The 17,500-nt window shown below is 37.5% G+C and overlaps 2 protein-coding genes across 2 annotated transcripts; both read right to left on the bottom strand.

The window, feature by feature from the left end:
• Positions 1 to 2,272: 2,272 nt before the first annotated feature.
• LOC311091272 (paired box protein Pax-3-B-like) lies at positions 2,273 to 5,076 on the bottom strand (the record flags this gene model as incomplete). Its single annotated transcript, XM_084127089.1, has 5 exons — positions 2,273 to 2,292; positions 2,430 to 2,579; positions 3,110 to 3,236; positions 3,408 to 3,643; positions 4,992 to 5,076. 5 exons carry the CDS (start codon positions 5,074 to 5,076, stop codon positions 2,273 to 2,275), a joined length of 618 nt encoding a protein of 205 aa, XP_083983215.1.
• Positions 5,077 to 14,448: 9,372 nt separating this feature from the next.
• LOC311090497 (RING finger protein 228-like) lies at positions 14,449 to 15,875 on the bottom strand. The gene has a single exon (XM_084125795.1). The coding sequence runs from the start codon at positions 15,403 to 15,405 to the stop codon at positions 14,671 to 14,673; it is 735 nt and encodes a 244-aa protein (XP_083981921.1). The 5' UTR covers positions 15,406 to 15,875; the 3' UTR covers positions 14,449 to 14,670.
• Positions 15,876 to 17,500: the final 1,625 nt, after the last annotated feature.

Genomic DNA, 17,500 nt, shown 5'->3' with positions numbered 1-17,500 from the left:
CTCCAGCTGTTGGCTTCATCCAGAAGGTAAAAATAGACTCTTTTACTCTATTTTTTAGGCCTCTTTGAACAGTAAATGGTACAGCTGTCCTGTCCTCTTAACAATTCATGTGTTTTCATATTTTAATAAGTCTGTTTTAATAATTTCTCCTTCAGACTTCCACAGAAGACAAAAGTCAGAGTTTTGGAATGACATGAGGGGGAGTAAATTATGACACTTTTCTTTTTTTCTCCCAAATATGACCAAACATAATTTTTAGTATACACATTTAATTTTTTATTATTTTAAGTGAAATGCTGAACTCGCAGAATGAATCTTTCATTGCAGCCACAATAAACATCCTCTTTCCAGATTTCCCATGTTTAACTCGTTCTGTGGTTTTTGTCTCCCACTCTCTTCATGCCTGTTGCCATAATATTTGTCAGTTTATGAATTATTACTTAATCTAACTCATTTTAATAAAAATAAATGATTGAATGGATTAGAAGAAATATTACAAATGAATACACATTTCTGTTATTTATGTACACTACCAATCGAAGGTTTGGACTACTTAATGTTTATTATGAATATTTCCACATTTTAGAATGATAGTAAAGTCATCAATACTATGAAACACACAAATGGAAATATGATAATTATGCATTGTTTAAGGAATTAAATTGTATAGAATCCAGCTCTACGCATTGTGGACATTCTCTCATGGGGTGCTATCAACACTACTGAAGAATTCCACATATGTATTCTGGACACTTGTTGTGTCTGTCATTAAAAAAGAAAAAGTTTTGCTGAGAAAGGCACAATTTTATTTACATTTACTTTTTAATAATTAAGCAGACACTTCTATCCAAAGCGACTTACAAATGAGAGCAATAGAAGCAATCAAACTAACAATAGTGCAACAATATGCAAGTGCCATGACCAGTTAGTCTAGCACAGTACACGTAGCAAGATTTTTTGTTATTATTTAAAATTATAAATGAATACTTTTTTTTATTATTATTTATATTAATGTACAACACTTTTTTAAGAATTTTCAAGCACATTTAGAAAAAAACCTTTATGAGTTGTAATCACCATTATAGGCCCTAAATTGTTCAAGCTATTTTTTTTTAAATATAATCAATATCATTCTTATTAAATTTGTTAGAGGCACATCTTTCCAACAACTTCAGATGAGTTACAATCCTGCCAGAGTTCTGTCTGGAAACAGTCTGTATGTAAATTTAAACATTCATCAACTCCCACATTAGTAAACAGAAACTCAAGCATGCTTGCTTGACGTAAGAGAACCAATGAGGTTCATTCTCGTGTTACACACGTTTGAGCTTCAGCAAGAACCAATGAGGTTCATTCTCGTGTTACACACGTTTGAGCGTCAGCAAGAACCAATGAGGTTCATTTTCGTGTTACACACGTTTGAGCGTCAGCAAGAACCAATGAGGTTCATTCTCGTGTTACACACGTTTGAGCTTCAGCAAGAACCAATGAGGTTCATTCTCGTGTTACACACGTTTGAGCGTCAGCAAGAACCAATGAGGTTCATTCTCGTGTTACACACGTTTGAGCTTCAGCAAGAACCAATGAGGTTCATTCCCGTGTTACACACGTTTGAGCTTCAGCAAGAACCAATGAGGTTCATTCTCGTGTTACGCAGCACGTTTGAGCGTCAGCAAGAACCAATGAGGTTCATTCTCGTGTTACACAAATTTGAGCGTCAGCAAGAACCAATGAGGTTCATTCTCGTGTTACACACATTTGAGCGTCAGCAAGAACCAATGAGGTTCATTCTCGTGTTACACACGTTTGAGCGTCAGCAAGAACCAATGAGGTTCATTCTCGTGTTACACACGTTTGAGCGTCAGCAAGAACCAATGAGGTTCATTCTCATGTTACACATCACGTTTGAGCGTCAGCAAGAACCAATGAGGGTCATTCTCGTGTTACACACATTTGAGCGTCAGCAAGAACCAATGAGGTTCATTCTCGTGTTACACATCACGTTTGAGCGTCAGCAAGAACCAATGAGGGTCATTCTCGTGTTACGCATCACGTTTGAGCGTCAGCAAGAACCAATGAGGTTCATTCTCGTGTTACGCATCACGTTTGAGCGTCAGCAAGAACCAATGAGGTTCATTCTTGTGTTACGCATCACGTTTGAGCGTCAGCAAGAACCAATGATGTTCGTTCTCGTGTTACACGCGTTTGAGCTTCAGCAAGAACCAATGATGTTCGTTCTCGTGTGCGATCTCTTTATGAACTTTTTGAAGTGTCAAAGTGTCAGTTGTATAGCTGGAGGGACAATGGAGGGACAGAAGTCTCATCAAAAAGATCTTCATTTGTGTTCCGGAAAATGAACGAAATTATTTTCATTTTTGCCTGAACTAACCCTTTTAAGTTGGCTATAAAAAGTATGTGGATCCACTCACATCTGTCAGCTAGAATCCCCTCAATACTGTGTCCACTCCTGCGGGCGATTTCTTCTTGCTCACGCTTTTCGATGTCCTCTTCATCCTCATCCTCCTCCTCGTCACCTCTCCCTCCATATCTGCCTCTCATGATGCGGCTTAATGAACTCACTGAACAAGAGTTGAACAGAATGTTATGACAATGATGATAATTGTTGTTAATGTTTTTTTCTTCTTCTTCAAGCATTCAATAAAAACGTTGAACAGAATGTGTAAGTGCTCTTATTATGTTTTCTTTTTACATGGAAATAAACATTTTAACAACGTTCACAAACGTATCAGTAACCACAAAAGTTAGACAACAAATTAACCAGGGTGAGTAATGAAATATTTGTGGAAACTAAAATGTTGAAAACAGTTCAGCAACTTGAGCAATTAAACGCTCGCGAACAGAAATCGTATTCGAGCGAACATTGACAAAACATATTGTCATTGTTTATTTCTCTATTTTTTATTATAGGTTAAAGAATTTTTTGAAATAGCCTAACCTTTTTTTTAAGCCCTACGACTTTGAGATAGCATAGTTGACGGCTAACCTGATGAAAAATAGTATTTTTTTAATCCCGTAAATGTCAGCAAGTAACATAAATAATTCGCACACTTTCCTTCGTGTAGCCTATTTAATTATGTTTATCCCATACCTGATGGTACGTTGTCCCGGTCACAAATTCCCTCTTTGAGCAGTTTATCCCGAATTTCCCAACTGAATATTCCGGGATTTTCCCGTTTATATTCCTCAACCCGCTTCTCCACATCTGAAGATGTAGTCTGTTAAAAATAATATAAAAATAAAAAACAGTCAACAATGTGGCTGATTCAGTTCAAAGACTCTCGTTAAGTCATAATGTCAGCGCTTTCGGTCGACCAGTTGCTTTAAGTTTGCTCACAAAACTCCTGCGCGCCAGCTGTAATAGATGAATCCGCACATCAGGGCCTCACCTTGGATTTACTCCCGCCGATTGCTCCAGGCCGGATGGATCCAGTCTCCTGATACCGGCACAGAATTTTGGAGACGCATCCGTGAGAGACTCTGAGCTGGCGGGATATCATGCACGGCCGGATCCCGTGATGGGCCATCTCCACTATCTTGTGCCGAATGTGGTTCGGTAGAGGCCGGCCGTTGATGAAAACTCCTCCGAGCTGGTTGACTCGACCCTGACCCATCGGAGTTGAAACTGCATCGAAGCAAACTCAAATGATGTCAGAGATGGTCATCGAAGTATGCACAAACATGTCTGAAAAAATTATTTATGCTGTAGTTATCCCTAATCAACTGAAGTGTGCTAGGAAGAGTCTAGGCTCCTTGCATGTGCATTTAATTCCCTGACATAATTCGTATTGCCTTAAAAACACATCAGTGTAATTGTTTTAAAGTGTAAGGGGGGTTGCACTTTATTTTAAGTGTTACAGTGTAATTATGCATTTAAGTAGGCTAGTGTGTAATAATAATTAACTACATGTATACTTACTATAAGGTTAGGGTTAGGAATAGGGGTTGGTTTAGGGTTAGTTGCGTGTAATTATTCATAATTTATAGTTATTACTACAGTAACTACATGTAACGTGTAACAAGACCACTGTAAAATAAAGTGTCACCGTTTTAGGTAAAATTAAATCGGTGCAAATTGGTTACAATCAAAATAGCTTTTCCATGCTATTTTGAATTGCATTAGAATTTAGTTAAATAAAACAAAACAGAAATGTCAGTAAATATGCGAAAAAGTTAAATGGAAACAAATCTGTTGTTAATGATGAAAACAAATAAAAAAATAATTATTCCAATTAAATATGTTCATAGCCATAACTTTACCTTATACTGTCCAACTTTTGGTTACATTTTATTTGGTAACACTTTATTTTACAGTGTCATTGTTACATATGTTACATGTAGTTACCTTAGTAATAACCCTCATCCTAACCTTAACATGTAGTTAGCCTACTTAATATTACTATAATTACAGTGTAACAAAGACTCCTTAAAATAAAGTGTAACCACTTTATTTTAAGGTGTCTTTGTTACACTGTATGTGTTTAGGGATAGTTGCATGTAATTATGCATAATTTATAGTTATTACTACAGTAACATGTAACAAGGACACTTAAATAAAGTGTTACCATGTTAATAAAAATGAGTGTTAATAAAGTGTTTTAGAGAAACAGAAATCAACACATGGGTCTGACGAACCGAATGTAATAATCTAACATCAGCTATTGTTTCTAAATAAGAAGGGTTATTTGATCATCCAAAGAACCACTGAAGAACATTTTTTTTTATTTCATATTATTTTTTATAATTACATAATTCAATTTAGGCTTTCAATATTGTAACAAAATATGTGTATGTAGCCTATGTTAACAAACGTTTACTAGCTAAATTAAAAACATTTAGAAAAATAACATCACCGTTTTCAGCACTTATGCAACCCCAATTCCAAAAAATAGTTTATATTTGAACTCAATTTCTACTATTAAATTAAAATATTTTAATGTGCATTATTTTTAATGTAGGCTAATGTATTTTACCCTCCATAGGGAAGCCAGTGCGGGGATAGTTTTGAGAGAGAGATGGACGCATCATCCTGGGAACGGTCCCTGCCAAGCCGTTCATTGTTGACTAAAAGTGCACTTCAGGCAAACCACCAGGGCTTAAAAATGCATGTAAATATTCCACGATCAAAAACCAAAAGCAAAAATATAAGCTCCAGTGATCTTTTTGTATCCCTCAAGGAAAATAGAAAGTAGAGGATGGAATGAAAAGTTATCAATCAGATGCAGCCTCTCCACGTTTGTGGTCCTTTGGTTGTTCTCATTATGTGAGGAGAATTAATCGCCGCGTTATTGTTAATAGCAGACGTTTGGGATGAGCGCGAGTTCTCAAACTACTGAGACATTCATTAGTTTGCAGAGACCTCCTTGTCTATTACTCGAACAGCGCGTTCTGATTGGTCCACAGGATTCCGTAACCGAGAGCTGATTGGTCGAATATGTATACTTTTGCTTTCTGAGCGTTAAAGTGGACTTTGAAGATATTTCAGCGACTTCTAGCTAATAGATGAATGATTAAATTCTACTGAAAAATATCAGACTACTTTAAAAACAGTAATATATATATATATATATATATATATATATATATATATATTTATATTTATATTAAATCAATATTGTAACATGATTTATTATAACGTATTTTAAAGACAGAAACTCAGAATGAAGCAATTTAAATGAAAAGTTATTCATGATTGACTGTTTTAACTCTCTCAGCTCTCTCTCTCTCTCTCTCTCACACACACACACACAGTGACTTCAATGACATGTGGCTCTTTTGTTGGACTAAAAAGAAACTTCAAATGTTTTCTTTCTGCCTGCGCGCGGGGACAATGGGGCGCACGCGGGAGGGAAACACGCGTGGGAAACGGGGGTCCTTTCACGTGCAAAACACTCGATTATTCTCTCTTACTTAAAAAGTTAAATCAACGCCAAATAGCCTGGACCCTGGAGACACCGACCCAACTATTTAATGGAGAAGTTAACAATGAATGCGTGTGTGTGCGTGTTTGTTAATGAGTTTCTATTCGATGGCATTAATGGCATTATTGCTATTGCATTATTTTCCTGGCTGTCAGATATTTTCATTTTAAATTGATCTCTTTATACAAGCTGTAAATCATCTTATAGTTCTACATTTACAGAGGCTGAATAGAAAAGCCCCATCGAGAATTCATAGAACATCTGACGTAGACATGTCGTTGACTCTGAAAATATGAAGATTCCAAATAGAACCAAATGGATAAATAGGAGAATGTTTCAAACACAAATAACACAGAATATTATGCATTTATTTTTTACTTTCATTTTGAAAAGTCTAATAAAATAATATGATGGAAAAAAAAATTATTAAGATGTTTCTTTAGAATACTTGTCGGATTCCTTTTAAGGGTTTATTATTAAACTTCAGAAACAGAAGATGATTGGCTGTAAAGGAGAGCGTGGGGAACAGGCAGGGGAATGATGCATGTTGCAGTCTTTTGAAACACCGAATCCGCGTGTCGAATCCATTTTTGGAGAACAGATCTCGAGCAGAAGTGCGCTCTGATGAGAGCATAATTAGGGTCAAATATCTATATTCTCTTAGCAAATAGTGTCAAAATAATTCGAATCGGTTTTGAAATATATGCATAATGGAAGACAAAGAAATTAAAAAAAAAAAAAAGTTGTATGTAGGCTACTGAGATCTCCCTACAACATAACCTGATGATGAGAATGCTGGTCGAAACTGGCATTAAAATTAGACTTGCCAGTTTTTTTTAGAGAATGAAAAAGTATAAACCTGTAAAAGAATGTTCACACACACACCATTTGACCATATAATGATCTTCTTGAACAGTGCATGCCTATGTTGTTTGTGTCATCTGTCTTGTGATCTATCTTGTCCAGCCTCAGGAAGGTCACCAGCCTTTTAACCTCAATTAGATGAGGTTCCCTGAGAGAAAACGTAAATCCTCTCCAAAGACAACTTTAGAATAAAATCATCTGTCCTGCATTTACTGCCACAAGCATCCCGGAGCTCCAGGCTAGAGAACACATGAGGTCTTTGAGATACCCTGAGACATATAGCCAGGTACTAAACATGTATCATTCATTGTCATGTTATATAATAATAATAATCATCATCATAAATGGTGGTGAGTAGAATTTTTTCCTGTACATTGCACACATGCAGTAATTTCAGGTTGTAAAATAATATAAATTTCATGACGACAGCCATTTTTCTGCATTTTTCTCATTTATTAGCCAACCGAGAGGTGAGTTCTTGTATGTAAACAGAAAACTTTCAATGTGCAAATACAATTCAAACAGGTTTCACAACAATTATTGAGGCTTAATAGTAAAAAGACACATTTCCTAATCTATAATAAACATATCACGGAGTATATAAGGGCTGTGTACAAAGCCCACGACCCTACGTAGTGTTACTAAGAGGGCTGGAGTGCATTAAGGGAAGTATAGTCGTCCCAGGCAGTAACACTGGGTTCAGGAAAGTGCCTTGAAGTCATTGGGCGAGTGTGTGCGGGACAAACGGACATACATGAGTGCACATCACTTCAGGCCTGATCGTCCAGACAGTCACAGCCATAGCGGTTTACTACGAGAACGAGGGGAGGTCACACTCAATAGTATGGAAATATTATGTTTACAGTTTGGTCATGATTTCTGTAAGTCATAGAGACCAAGTTCACACTTTTCCTTTTCAGGCTCACATCTATGAAGCATTCGGACCAGGACAGAGTACAAGAGCATCTTCTCTCCTTATCCTCATCCCTGTTGAAAAGACCAACACAGATTGAGTTTTGTTTCCCAGTATCGGATGCTGGTGTGTCCCTTCCAGGATTCTTAACTAGACTTCCTTTGTCCACCAGCTTCACAAATTCTTATTCTGGTCAAAAGTTTGGGTTTGGTGAGATTTATTTTTTTTAAAAGTCTGTCATGTTCACTATACTACACTTATATAATAAAAAAAAATGCAGTAAAACAGTAATATTGTGATTTTTTTTTTTTTACAATTCACAATAACTGTCTTATATTCGAATAAATTTTAAAATGCAAAATTACAATTTTCTCCATTCCTCCAGTCTTCAGTGTTACATGATTCTAATATAGGCTAATGATTTGTTAATTTTTTTCAGGATTCTTTGATGGATATAATGTTCAAGAACAGCATTAAGTATCTTTGTAACATTGTAAATGTCTTTACTGTCACATTTGATCAATTAAATGCATCCTTGCTGAATAAAAGTATTATTATAAAAGTAAAACTTACTGACCCCAAACTTTTGAACAGTGTGTGTATTTGGTCTTTTCAGCAGGGATAAAAATAGGGAAAAAAATAGGCAGTAAAGGAAGTAAATCAAGGCCATTGTGTAAAGTATTCATGACATATATTTTGCCCAACAGAATGGCAGGAGGAGCTGTGAAGCTGGTGACTATATAACACACTGCACTGCACACTTCCTGTACAAGTGTTGAATTGAACGGCACAGTTTACAGCAGCTAAATGCTGTTTACTTCTTTAACACTCAGGAACATAACCTTTGCATGTCTACATCACTGCTGCAATGATTCATATACCCCACATTCATTTTATAAACCTTCCTTACAAAAAAATGTAAGCAAAACCTCACATTACTACACACAAATGACTGCATCACTACACTTGTCCACCAGCAGAGGGCAGACCTGGTTTGATCCATCACATTTGCCTACAACAACAGCACAACTTTATCAAATATCAAAGAGTAAGCTTCTATAAAATTCACTTAAATTCATCCTATTAAAATGTTAAATTACTTAAATAAATAAATCAATAAATAAAAAGGAAAGGCACATAAGAGCTAATTTAAAGAAATAGTTCAATGAAAATGATTTATCCACGCTCATGTTCATTGTTGTTCTTTTTTGGAGCTTGATAGTTTGTTAATATTTCTCCTTTTGTTTTTCACAGATAAGGTGACAGGATTCAGGAATGACATGAGGGTGAGTAAATGATAGAATTAACATTTTTGGGTGAACTATCCCCTTGTGATTTGTTTTCCATTTGAAAGAGAATGGCCTTAAAGCTGCGGTCACATTAGCGACATTTCGTGTGGAAAAAAACAGTGTGTTCAGTGTCAATAGGGTGAAGATGTATGAAGCACAGCTCACACAGAAGTCACTTTGAAACCAAGCAGCTTTCTGAAGGTCAGCGCGGCGAATTCAGACGACCAATTTTAATGAGCGAATTCTAGGGAACTTTTTCTCCCTCACGCGAAACAATCGTATATGGTAAGCTTGTTTCTGCCACAGAATAAATATGAAACACTTTTTTTTTCAGAATTGTGTGATATAAACTCGCAATCGTGAGTTATAAAGTCAGAATTGTAAGATATAAACCCGAAATCGTGAGTTATAATGTACGAATTGTGAGAAATAAACTCGCAGTTGCGAGAAAAAAAAGTAAGAATTGCGAGATATAAACTTGCAGTTGCGAGAAAAAAGTAAAATTTGCATGATACAAAAGTAAGAATTGCAACTTTCTATCATGCAGTACTGAGGAAAAAAAGTCAGAATTGCAAGACGTCCCAGCCAACACGTTTATGTGGGGCCCATATGGGTTACAAATGGGCGACAGGGGTACAGCGTGGACATGGGCTCAAAATGGGCTTCTTATCTGGGGCCCATATGGGTTACAAATGGGCTACATGGGGTACAGAGTGGACATGGGCTCAAAATGGGCTTCTTATCTGGGGCCCATATGGGTTACAAATGGGCTACATGGGGTACAGAGTGGACATGGGCTCAAAATGGGCTTCTTATCTGGGGCCCATATGGGTTACAAATGGGCTACAGGGGTACAGAGTGGGCATGGGCTCAAAATGGGCTTCTTATCTGGGGCCCACTTGGGTCAACTAAGTAGGTCCAACATGGGCAAACCCGGATGGGCTCCCTATGTGGGACCTAGTCAGTTCACTAATGGGAAATGAGTACATACCCAGCCAGCACATGACCGACCTTCAATGTTGAAATATGGTTGAAATAATGTCAGTTTGTTGTTGAAAAAGATTAACAAAAACCCTTCTAAATCAACGTTGACATTTTCAAACTCGCAATTGTGAGAGAAAAAATGTAGGCCTATGAACTCGCAATTAAGAAAAAAGTAAGAATTGCGACTTAATATCACGCAATTTTGAGAAGAAGAAAAAAACGTCAGAATTGTTAAATAAAAAGTCGCAATTAACTTTTTTATTTTTTATTCAGTGGCGGACACAAGCTTCCATGCAATCGCGCGGACTCCGAATGGAATGAGCCAGTGAAATTTCGCCAAACAACGGTAAATGTGACCGCACCTTTAATAGAAGGAAATACAGAAGTTAAGGGCATCAAGTGTCTATAATCATCGTCATAAAACCATTAAGTCTAAAACGAGCTGAACGATATTCAGTAGGCTATAATGCCTAGTTAGAATGTGTTTTGCACTGAAGTTAACAAGCCACGGTTAGCTGGATGAATATATCAGTTTGTGGCATCAAGACAAATGACCTATGGGAGAGATGCAACATTTCATAAGTGGGTCAGTAAACGCTCGAAAGCACCTCTTGGCTGCAGTCCCAGTGTGTGAGTCTTCAGCATTGATTTCTCTATCGCTGCATCCTGTCTCTGCAAGGACACAGCAAAACTCAAGCTGCTCCTCAGGTGTCAGATTCCTGTCTGCTTCATCCGCTGTGCACGTCTTTTCTAACACATCTCACACAGAGATAGAGCTTTTCACCAACACTTTTTACACCAAGCATCATCATATCAAATACCCTTCATAAATTACTGATTTGTCATTGCTTAATGCAGAAATGGAAAACCGGCAGTACTGATTTGATTAACAAGGAAGCTTTTGTCAGGCAAAGATTGACCTTCTTTCCAAGCAGAGTTCAGTAGGCCCTATCTAGTGTTCGTTTAACATCATGCAGCTTGTTTGCTTCTATACTAGGTACATCGGTACTGCGCATCACAGGTTTCTGTGGTACAAAACTCAGATGAACGACTTGATAAAGTGAGTACTAAGGTAAATGCATTGTGATGCTACGCACATTAAAAGCACACGCAGACGATAGCAAAAAGAGATTGTCAGTTAGTCGTCAAATAACACGGTTTCACCGTGGTAGATGCATAGGTGAAGCGAGAACAAAGAGGTGGTATAAAATTCACAATTTCCATAGTAAAGCTATTGATCCATAAGAACAAAGAGGTCTACTTTTTCAAAGACTGAATAGCATATATGATAAAGTGAGTGGATTGCAACACCCAGTGGCGATTTTCAGATTATCTTCCGATTACGGTCTGCTTGGTCGATTCACAGAAATGTTACTTATCTACCAGATTTTGGTAGTGAATTTTCAGTGCATAAAATGTCAAATGTACGTCTCATTTGGTATGATTAAACTGTGCTATGGTTGGGTCCAAAAGTCTGAGACCACACTGAAAATGTGATATATCCCTAATAGCACACATACATCTCGGAGACATCTATTTGATGTGCATGTTTTCACTTGCAAGATGTATTTTTTAGAGTGTTTCCTCATCTGCAATACGTCTCTAAGACATTTCCTGTCAGATGTTAAATAGACATTTAGAAAACGTCTTTAAGATGTTTATGATTTAGACTGTATGTAAAACTGACTTTTTAAAGATGTTTATAAGATGCAGCAGATACTTTCCCAATGAACTGCTCTTAAACAAATTAATCTTGGAGACGTACTTGTGCTGTATTATTTTGGACATAAACAGATTGATTTGGAGAAAGGTTATGACAAAATATGGAAGAAATTTAACAATTCTGCTCTAATTCTAGATCACTAAGCAGATTTGTGACACTGACCAATTTTTAGATTAAACTTTGTGCTCATGTTTGCTGATAATATAATAAAGTAGTACATTCCTGTATAGCTCAATCAGTCGAGCATGGTGTTAGCAACACCAAGGTCATGCTCAGTTCCCAGGGAAAGCATTAACTAATAAAATGGATAACTTGAATGCAATGTAAGTTGCTTTGGATAAAAGTGTCGGTTACACTTTATTTCGATAGTCCACTTTAGACATTCTACTAACTATAGGCTAAGTAACTTTACAACTACATGTCAACTAACTCTCATTAGACTATAGTAGACTGTTAGGTTAGGGTTAGGTGACAGTTTAAATGTTGAATTTCAGTGTGGGATTGTGAATATTGCGCATAATTTTACTCCTTCCTGCAGACTTTGTCTTGGCGAGTATTCATGTAAACACAGTAATGTTTTAAGTGAATGTAAACATTTGAGAAAGAAAACACATGTGTAGAAGATAAGTGTATCAGGCGTTAAAGTGACAGCAGCCTATTATACCTGCTGACAAATTATGAGATAATATTAAAAATATCTATATGGCAGTTTTTCCCCATGGTATCAATGTCAAAATAGTGGCCAGTGAAAATGCTGAGTGGCGAGTAACTTCATCAGCTGGAAAAAAAATAATTCTGAAAGTGAATCAAATCATATCGTTTCTCAGTCCTGTTATCATTATAGTTGTAGAGTGAACTCTGCTATTCTTTTATATTTAGAACGATTTTTAGAACTATATCTTTATCGTTATAGTTATCGTCCTTGGTGTGCCTTTAGAAATCGGGTTAGAAGAATAAAGTTGACGTAGTTGCAAAGTTACTTATTGTCTATTGGGAGAGCCTCAAAATAAAATGTTAGCTGATATTAAACAGACAGTCTAATGCTTTAGTAATACTCTAATGAGAGTTAGTTGACATGTACATTGTTGCAAAGTTACTAGAATGTCTAAAGTGGACCATCAAAATATAGTGTCTGCCAAATGCATAAGTAATGGACAGGTTGGATTAAATAAAAAATAATACAAAATAGATGCATTTTCACTAGTGGTCTCGCAGACTTTTGAACTTTTTGTATATTGTGGCTGAATGTCTTTCCATTAGAAATGAAATATCAAACCAAATGGCAGCTGTGCTCAGATGCTGCACGAGTTTTCCCCGGAACCGTTTCTGCAATGACGTTTAACCGACTGGTGTATTGGTGATTTTTAGTGGATGCATGAAGTCCGTTCTTCTCAAGCTCACACAGGTGTCCTAGCAAAAGATCTACGGGTGTCTGTGCACGAGTGTGAGAGCAGCACAAGAATGGACAGGCAGGAGAGGGTGACACACACGTATCCGCTTGTTTCAGCTGTCCTGGGACAGTGTGGTCGTAGTGGAGCTAGTTCTGTATCCAGTGGTCTGGGACGGGCATCGTACAGGGCATCTGATGTGCCACGGCTGCTCACGTGTTCAAGATTTTGGGCTGAAATAGTTGAAATACTAGCACTCGTCGTAGAGAAACGACGGCCCGTTGTAGTGATCCAATAGTGACTCGTCTATAAATACTAGTACTTCTTTAGTCATTGAAGTTTGCTTTTCAAGTAGTAACTAGTATATTTTCCAGCTTTCTGTACTAATTGAATTGACACCTGTGTGAATTCCAGGTATTTTAGTAACATTGGAACATTTTTTGGAATAAAGGTTCTATTTGTTAGCATTGGTTAACTACTTTAGTTAACGTGAACTAACAATGAAAAAAGACATCTAAAGCATTTATTAATCTTAGTTAGTGTTCATTTCTACATTTACTAACACATTAAAATCAAAAATTGTTTCTGTTGATCTTGTTGGTAACACTTTACAATAAGGTTTCATTTGTTAACATTATTTAACTACATTAGTTAACATTAATTGGCGAGAAACAATACTTTCACAGCATTTATTAATGTCACTTGCTGTTACATTTACTAATACATTATTAAAATCAAAGTTTGTATCAGTTACCAGTTAATGCACTGTGAACTAACATGAACAAACAATGAATACTTTTATTTATTTTTTAAAAAGTTAATAAATGCTATTTATAAATATTTTTTTCTCATTTTAGTTCATGTTAATAAATGCATAAACTAATGTTAATAAATGAGACCTTATTGTAAAGTGTTACCATATTATTTATTTATAGGATCTAAGCTAACATGAACTAACAACAGATGCATTTTTATTAACTAATGATAACACAGATTAATAAATACTGTAAAAATGTATTGCCCATGATTAGTTAATGCGTAACTATCGTTTACTGAACATGTTTTAGCTATTTTGACTAATCATTACACAATTATAAAGAAGTGAGATCACATAAAAAATATATTTTTGGATTAACTTAATAAGTAAACTGATTGCCTTACAATTTTGAGTTCATTGAAATTAAATTTTTTAGTTAATACAAAAAAGGAGTTTGGCTTAATCAACATAAACTCAAAATATTATGTTATCTGAACCACAAATTATCTCTTGATTTGACAAAAGAAAACTTTAGATATTTATATTAGATATTTTTTAAAGTTGTAAATAAAATTAAAAAAATATTGGAGCATTTTGCAAGAAAACAGCCTACTATTTCAGTCTGTCTCAAAATGTCACGTGTAATTATAATTATTTGTGAAATTTACTAGCAATTTCTGAGTGAAAATTGTTGGTATTTACTGTAGCTATACATGCCTACTATTATAAAAGATATTGATAGTAACATAAAAAGAAACTACTTGGTTGCCTATTAAGCAATAAAAGCTGAGAGGGCTTGATGCAGATCTTCTGTCACGCGTTTCTCCGGCTGGCATTAGTGGAGGCAGAGGAGCGGCCCGTCTCGTGCTCCGGTCTGTCTTTGAGCCAGTAGAGGAGCCACGTTACCATCGCAGACACCATGGCGAGGATGCTCGCGATCGACAGACATAGGGGTCCCGCGGGCGAGGGCGGCCCGCCGTGGCTGTGCACGAATATGAGGCCCATGAAGAGCAGCACGAGCATGGAGAGCAAGGAGAAGATGACGCACACGCACCCGGTGGTCAGCGCGAGACGCCTGCAGTTGCGGCAGCTCTCGTAGCGCGAGACCGAGTCCTGAGACAGCGTGGTCGCGGTGGACACCGTCGTGGTGGACGCGATGATGGACGCGTCCTCCTCGCGCCTGAGCGCCACGAGCGCCGGGTGCATCGGAGGCGGGTGCGGCGGAAGGGCATCTTGAGGCACAGGGTCCGAGTCGATGTACAGAGGGAAGTCCTCTGTGACCTTGGTGTTGTTGGGCAGGTTCTGGATCCGGTAGTCGGGTACGGACGTGCGGTGGCGGCACACGGGGCAGCTGATGCGCCACGGCCGCTCCTCGCACAGTTGCAGCGCGTGCAGACACTCCTCGCAGAACGTGTGTAGGCACTCCAAGATCTTGGGCGCGCGACGGTCGAGATCGAAATAGTTGTAGCAGATTTTGCACTCGTATTCCTCGTAGGGAAACGCCTTTGGTGCCGGGAGAGCAGGCGGCTCCGACCCGTTATCTGCCATGGCATCTCGCGCTGCCTCACATCCTCGACACAATGGGCGCGAGGCAGTCACGCGCGCCGCCTTTTCTTCTCTTTATCCTGTCAGCGAAAGCCCGTGCTCCCGTTAAACCCGGACATTTTTGTGTAAGGCCTTTTTTTAAAAACGGTTCTTTTAGTCTCCGTGCACGCTGAGTAGCCTAAATAATTAACCGTATCGTTCCAGTCCGGAAGGGAGGTGATGTAATGCTTTGCTCTCTCTCATCCAGAACCGATGTGTGTGTGCGACCGAGCCCGGAGAGATGCGGGACGCGGGAATCACACCTCAATCAAAGCGTCAGACACGCGTACGGGTCAAACGGCACGAGCCTTTCTGCTAAAGGATGCTGTTTACGTCAGTAGATTTAACTCTTTTTTTGCTGTCCAAACATCTCTTTGTTTTTTTCCCCTCCATAAAACATTACCGACTTCATGGAAATAAAAGCTGGCCATTTAACCGTGTTTATTCTCCATTGTGAGTCATTTACCTGTTTGTTGGCTTGCTCACGTTGTTGTCATGGAAACTAATAAACCAGAAACAGGTGACTTGCCCACTATTTCAGGTGCATTCATTCCCAGAGTTCTCATACACCCTCCATTCAATCAAATAAACTTTTTTTTTTTTTCATGATACAACCCTGGTGTTCTTATTGGATATAAATCTCACAATTTTAAAAGATATAAATCACATTTATGACATGTTTTTCCAGTTGCTAATAACTTCTGATGTGAAAAAAACTGACAATTAGATTTATTTAAAAATACTTTTCTTCATTTGTTTTCTTTTTATTAGTCAAACAAAACATGTTTAAATGAATGGTTCTCAGTCAGGGAGTATGTTTTAACAGCAGAAACACCAGGGCCCAGTTGTTCAGAAGAAATATGATCAGATCAGTCCGTTATTATTGGATCAAATCTTGAAAATGGGTTGAAAAAAAAAGATTCTGAAATCATGTAATCCAGTGTTGGTTTGGATTTGGATTAGTATGTTAAAAAAAATTCAGATTTGCCTATACCTTGATTCCTCTTCCTGATCCCAGTCAAAGGGTAGTTTCATGTGGTGGATTTCAGGAACAAAATGTAGGTTAAGAAAACTATAAAACTGGTCAAATAATGCAATGTTTGTTTCATAGTGTGGCCTATACATATTTTAGACTTAACCGTTAAAAGAACCAGTTCAACAAACACCTCATATCAACTGTTTGGCATCAAACTAAAAGAAAAGCAACAGTCCACATGAGGACAGAAACCTCAGAGTTTCTGCTTGCTGTGCTTCTTCGGCTGCTTTTATTGCTGGGCTTCTTCCCACAGGAGCCAATGGAGGGAGTTTAGTTGATAACCAGCAAATGCAGATGTAAGCATTCAGCAACCTCAGAGAAGGAAAATACAACATTAGACGGCAAGAACAACACCAACAATACGTCACACGATGTAACACTGCGTTTAAAAGAAATGTTTGTGTTGTTGTTATATTGTGATGTTTTCTGTCTGGAAAAGATTGTATCTGGATCAAGGTTATCCAATCCAGTTTTGCTTTGAAAATCCAGCTCAGAATTAAGATGGATTACCTGATCCTGGATAAAGCAAAACATGCGGGATTCCCAAACCTGGATCATTCTGATCCTCCAGATTAAACTTTTTGAACAACTGGGATTTTTGTGTCCCTCATGTAAGATAACCGTGACTGAGCAGTTGAGCACTGTGTAAATACTCACCCGAATCAGGTCGTAGTGCCTGAGCTTGACCAGAACACATTTCTGAGAGTTTCCTAAAGGCTACACTTATAGAATAGGGTAACGTGGGAAAATATCTTTTTTTCTTTTTCTTCTGACCATAGATCTCATCAAAATCTCATCTCAGTACTAGTCATTTTTTATTTTCACATTTCATCTGAATATCAACATTTGTGAGATTTAGTCAGCCGAAACAGTTTTGTGTCTCTGGAAAACAGTGATCTATGACCTTGTTTTATGTTTTTTTTTTTTTTTTTTTTGTGTGTGTGCGTCTATTTGTTAATGAGGGATTTGTTGACACATCTATGTTTTTGGATTTGTGGAGTAAAAGGATGAAATTTGACCCTT

This window comes from Abramis brama (assembly GCF_963993115.1).
Source record: "Abramis brama genome assembly, chromosome: 10".
In the NCBI taxonomy this organism is placed as follows: domain Eukaryota; kingdom Metazoa; phylum Chordata; class Actinopteri; order Cypriniformes; family Leuciscidae; genus Abramis; species Abramis brama.
Note: the sequence above shows the minus strand (reverse complement) of the source record. Positions and strands in the feature narration are given on the sequence as shown.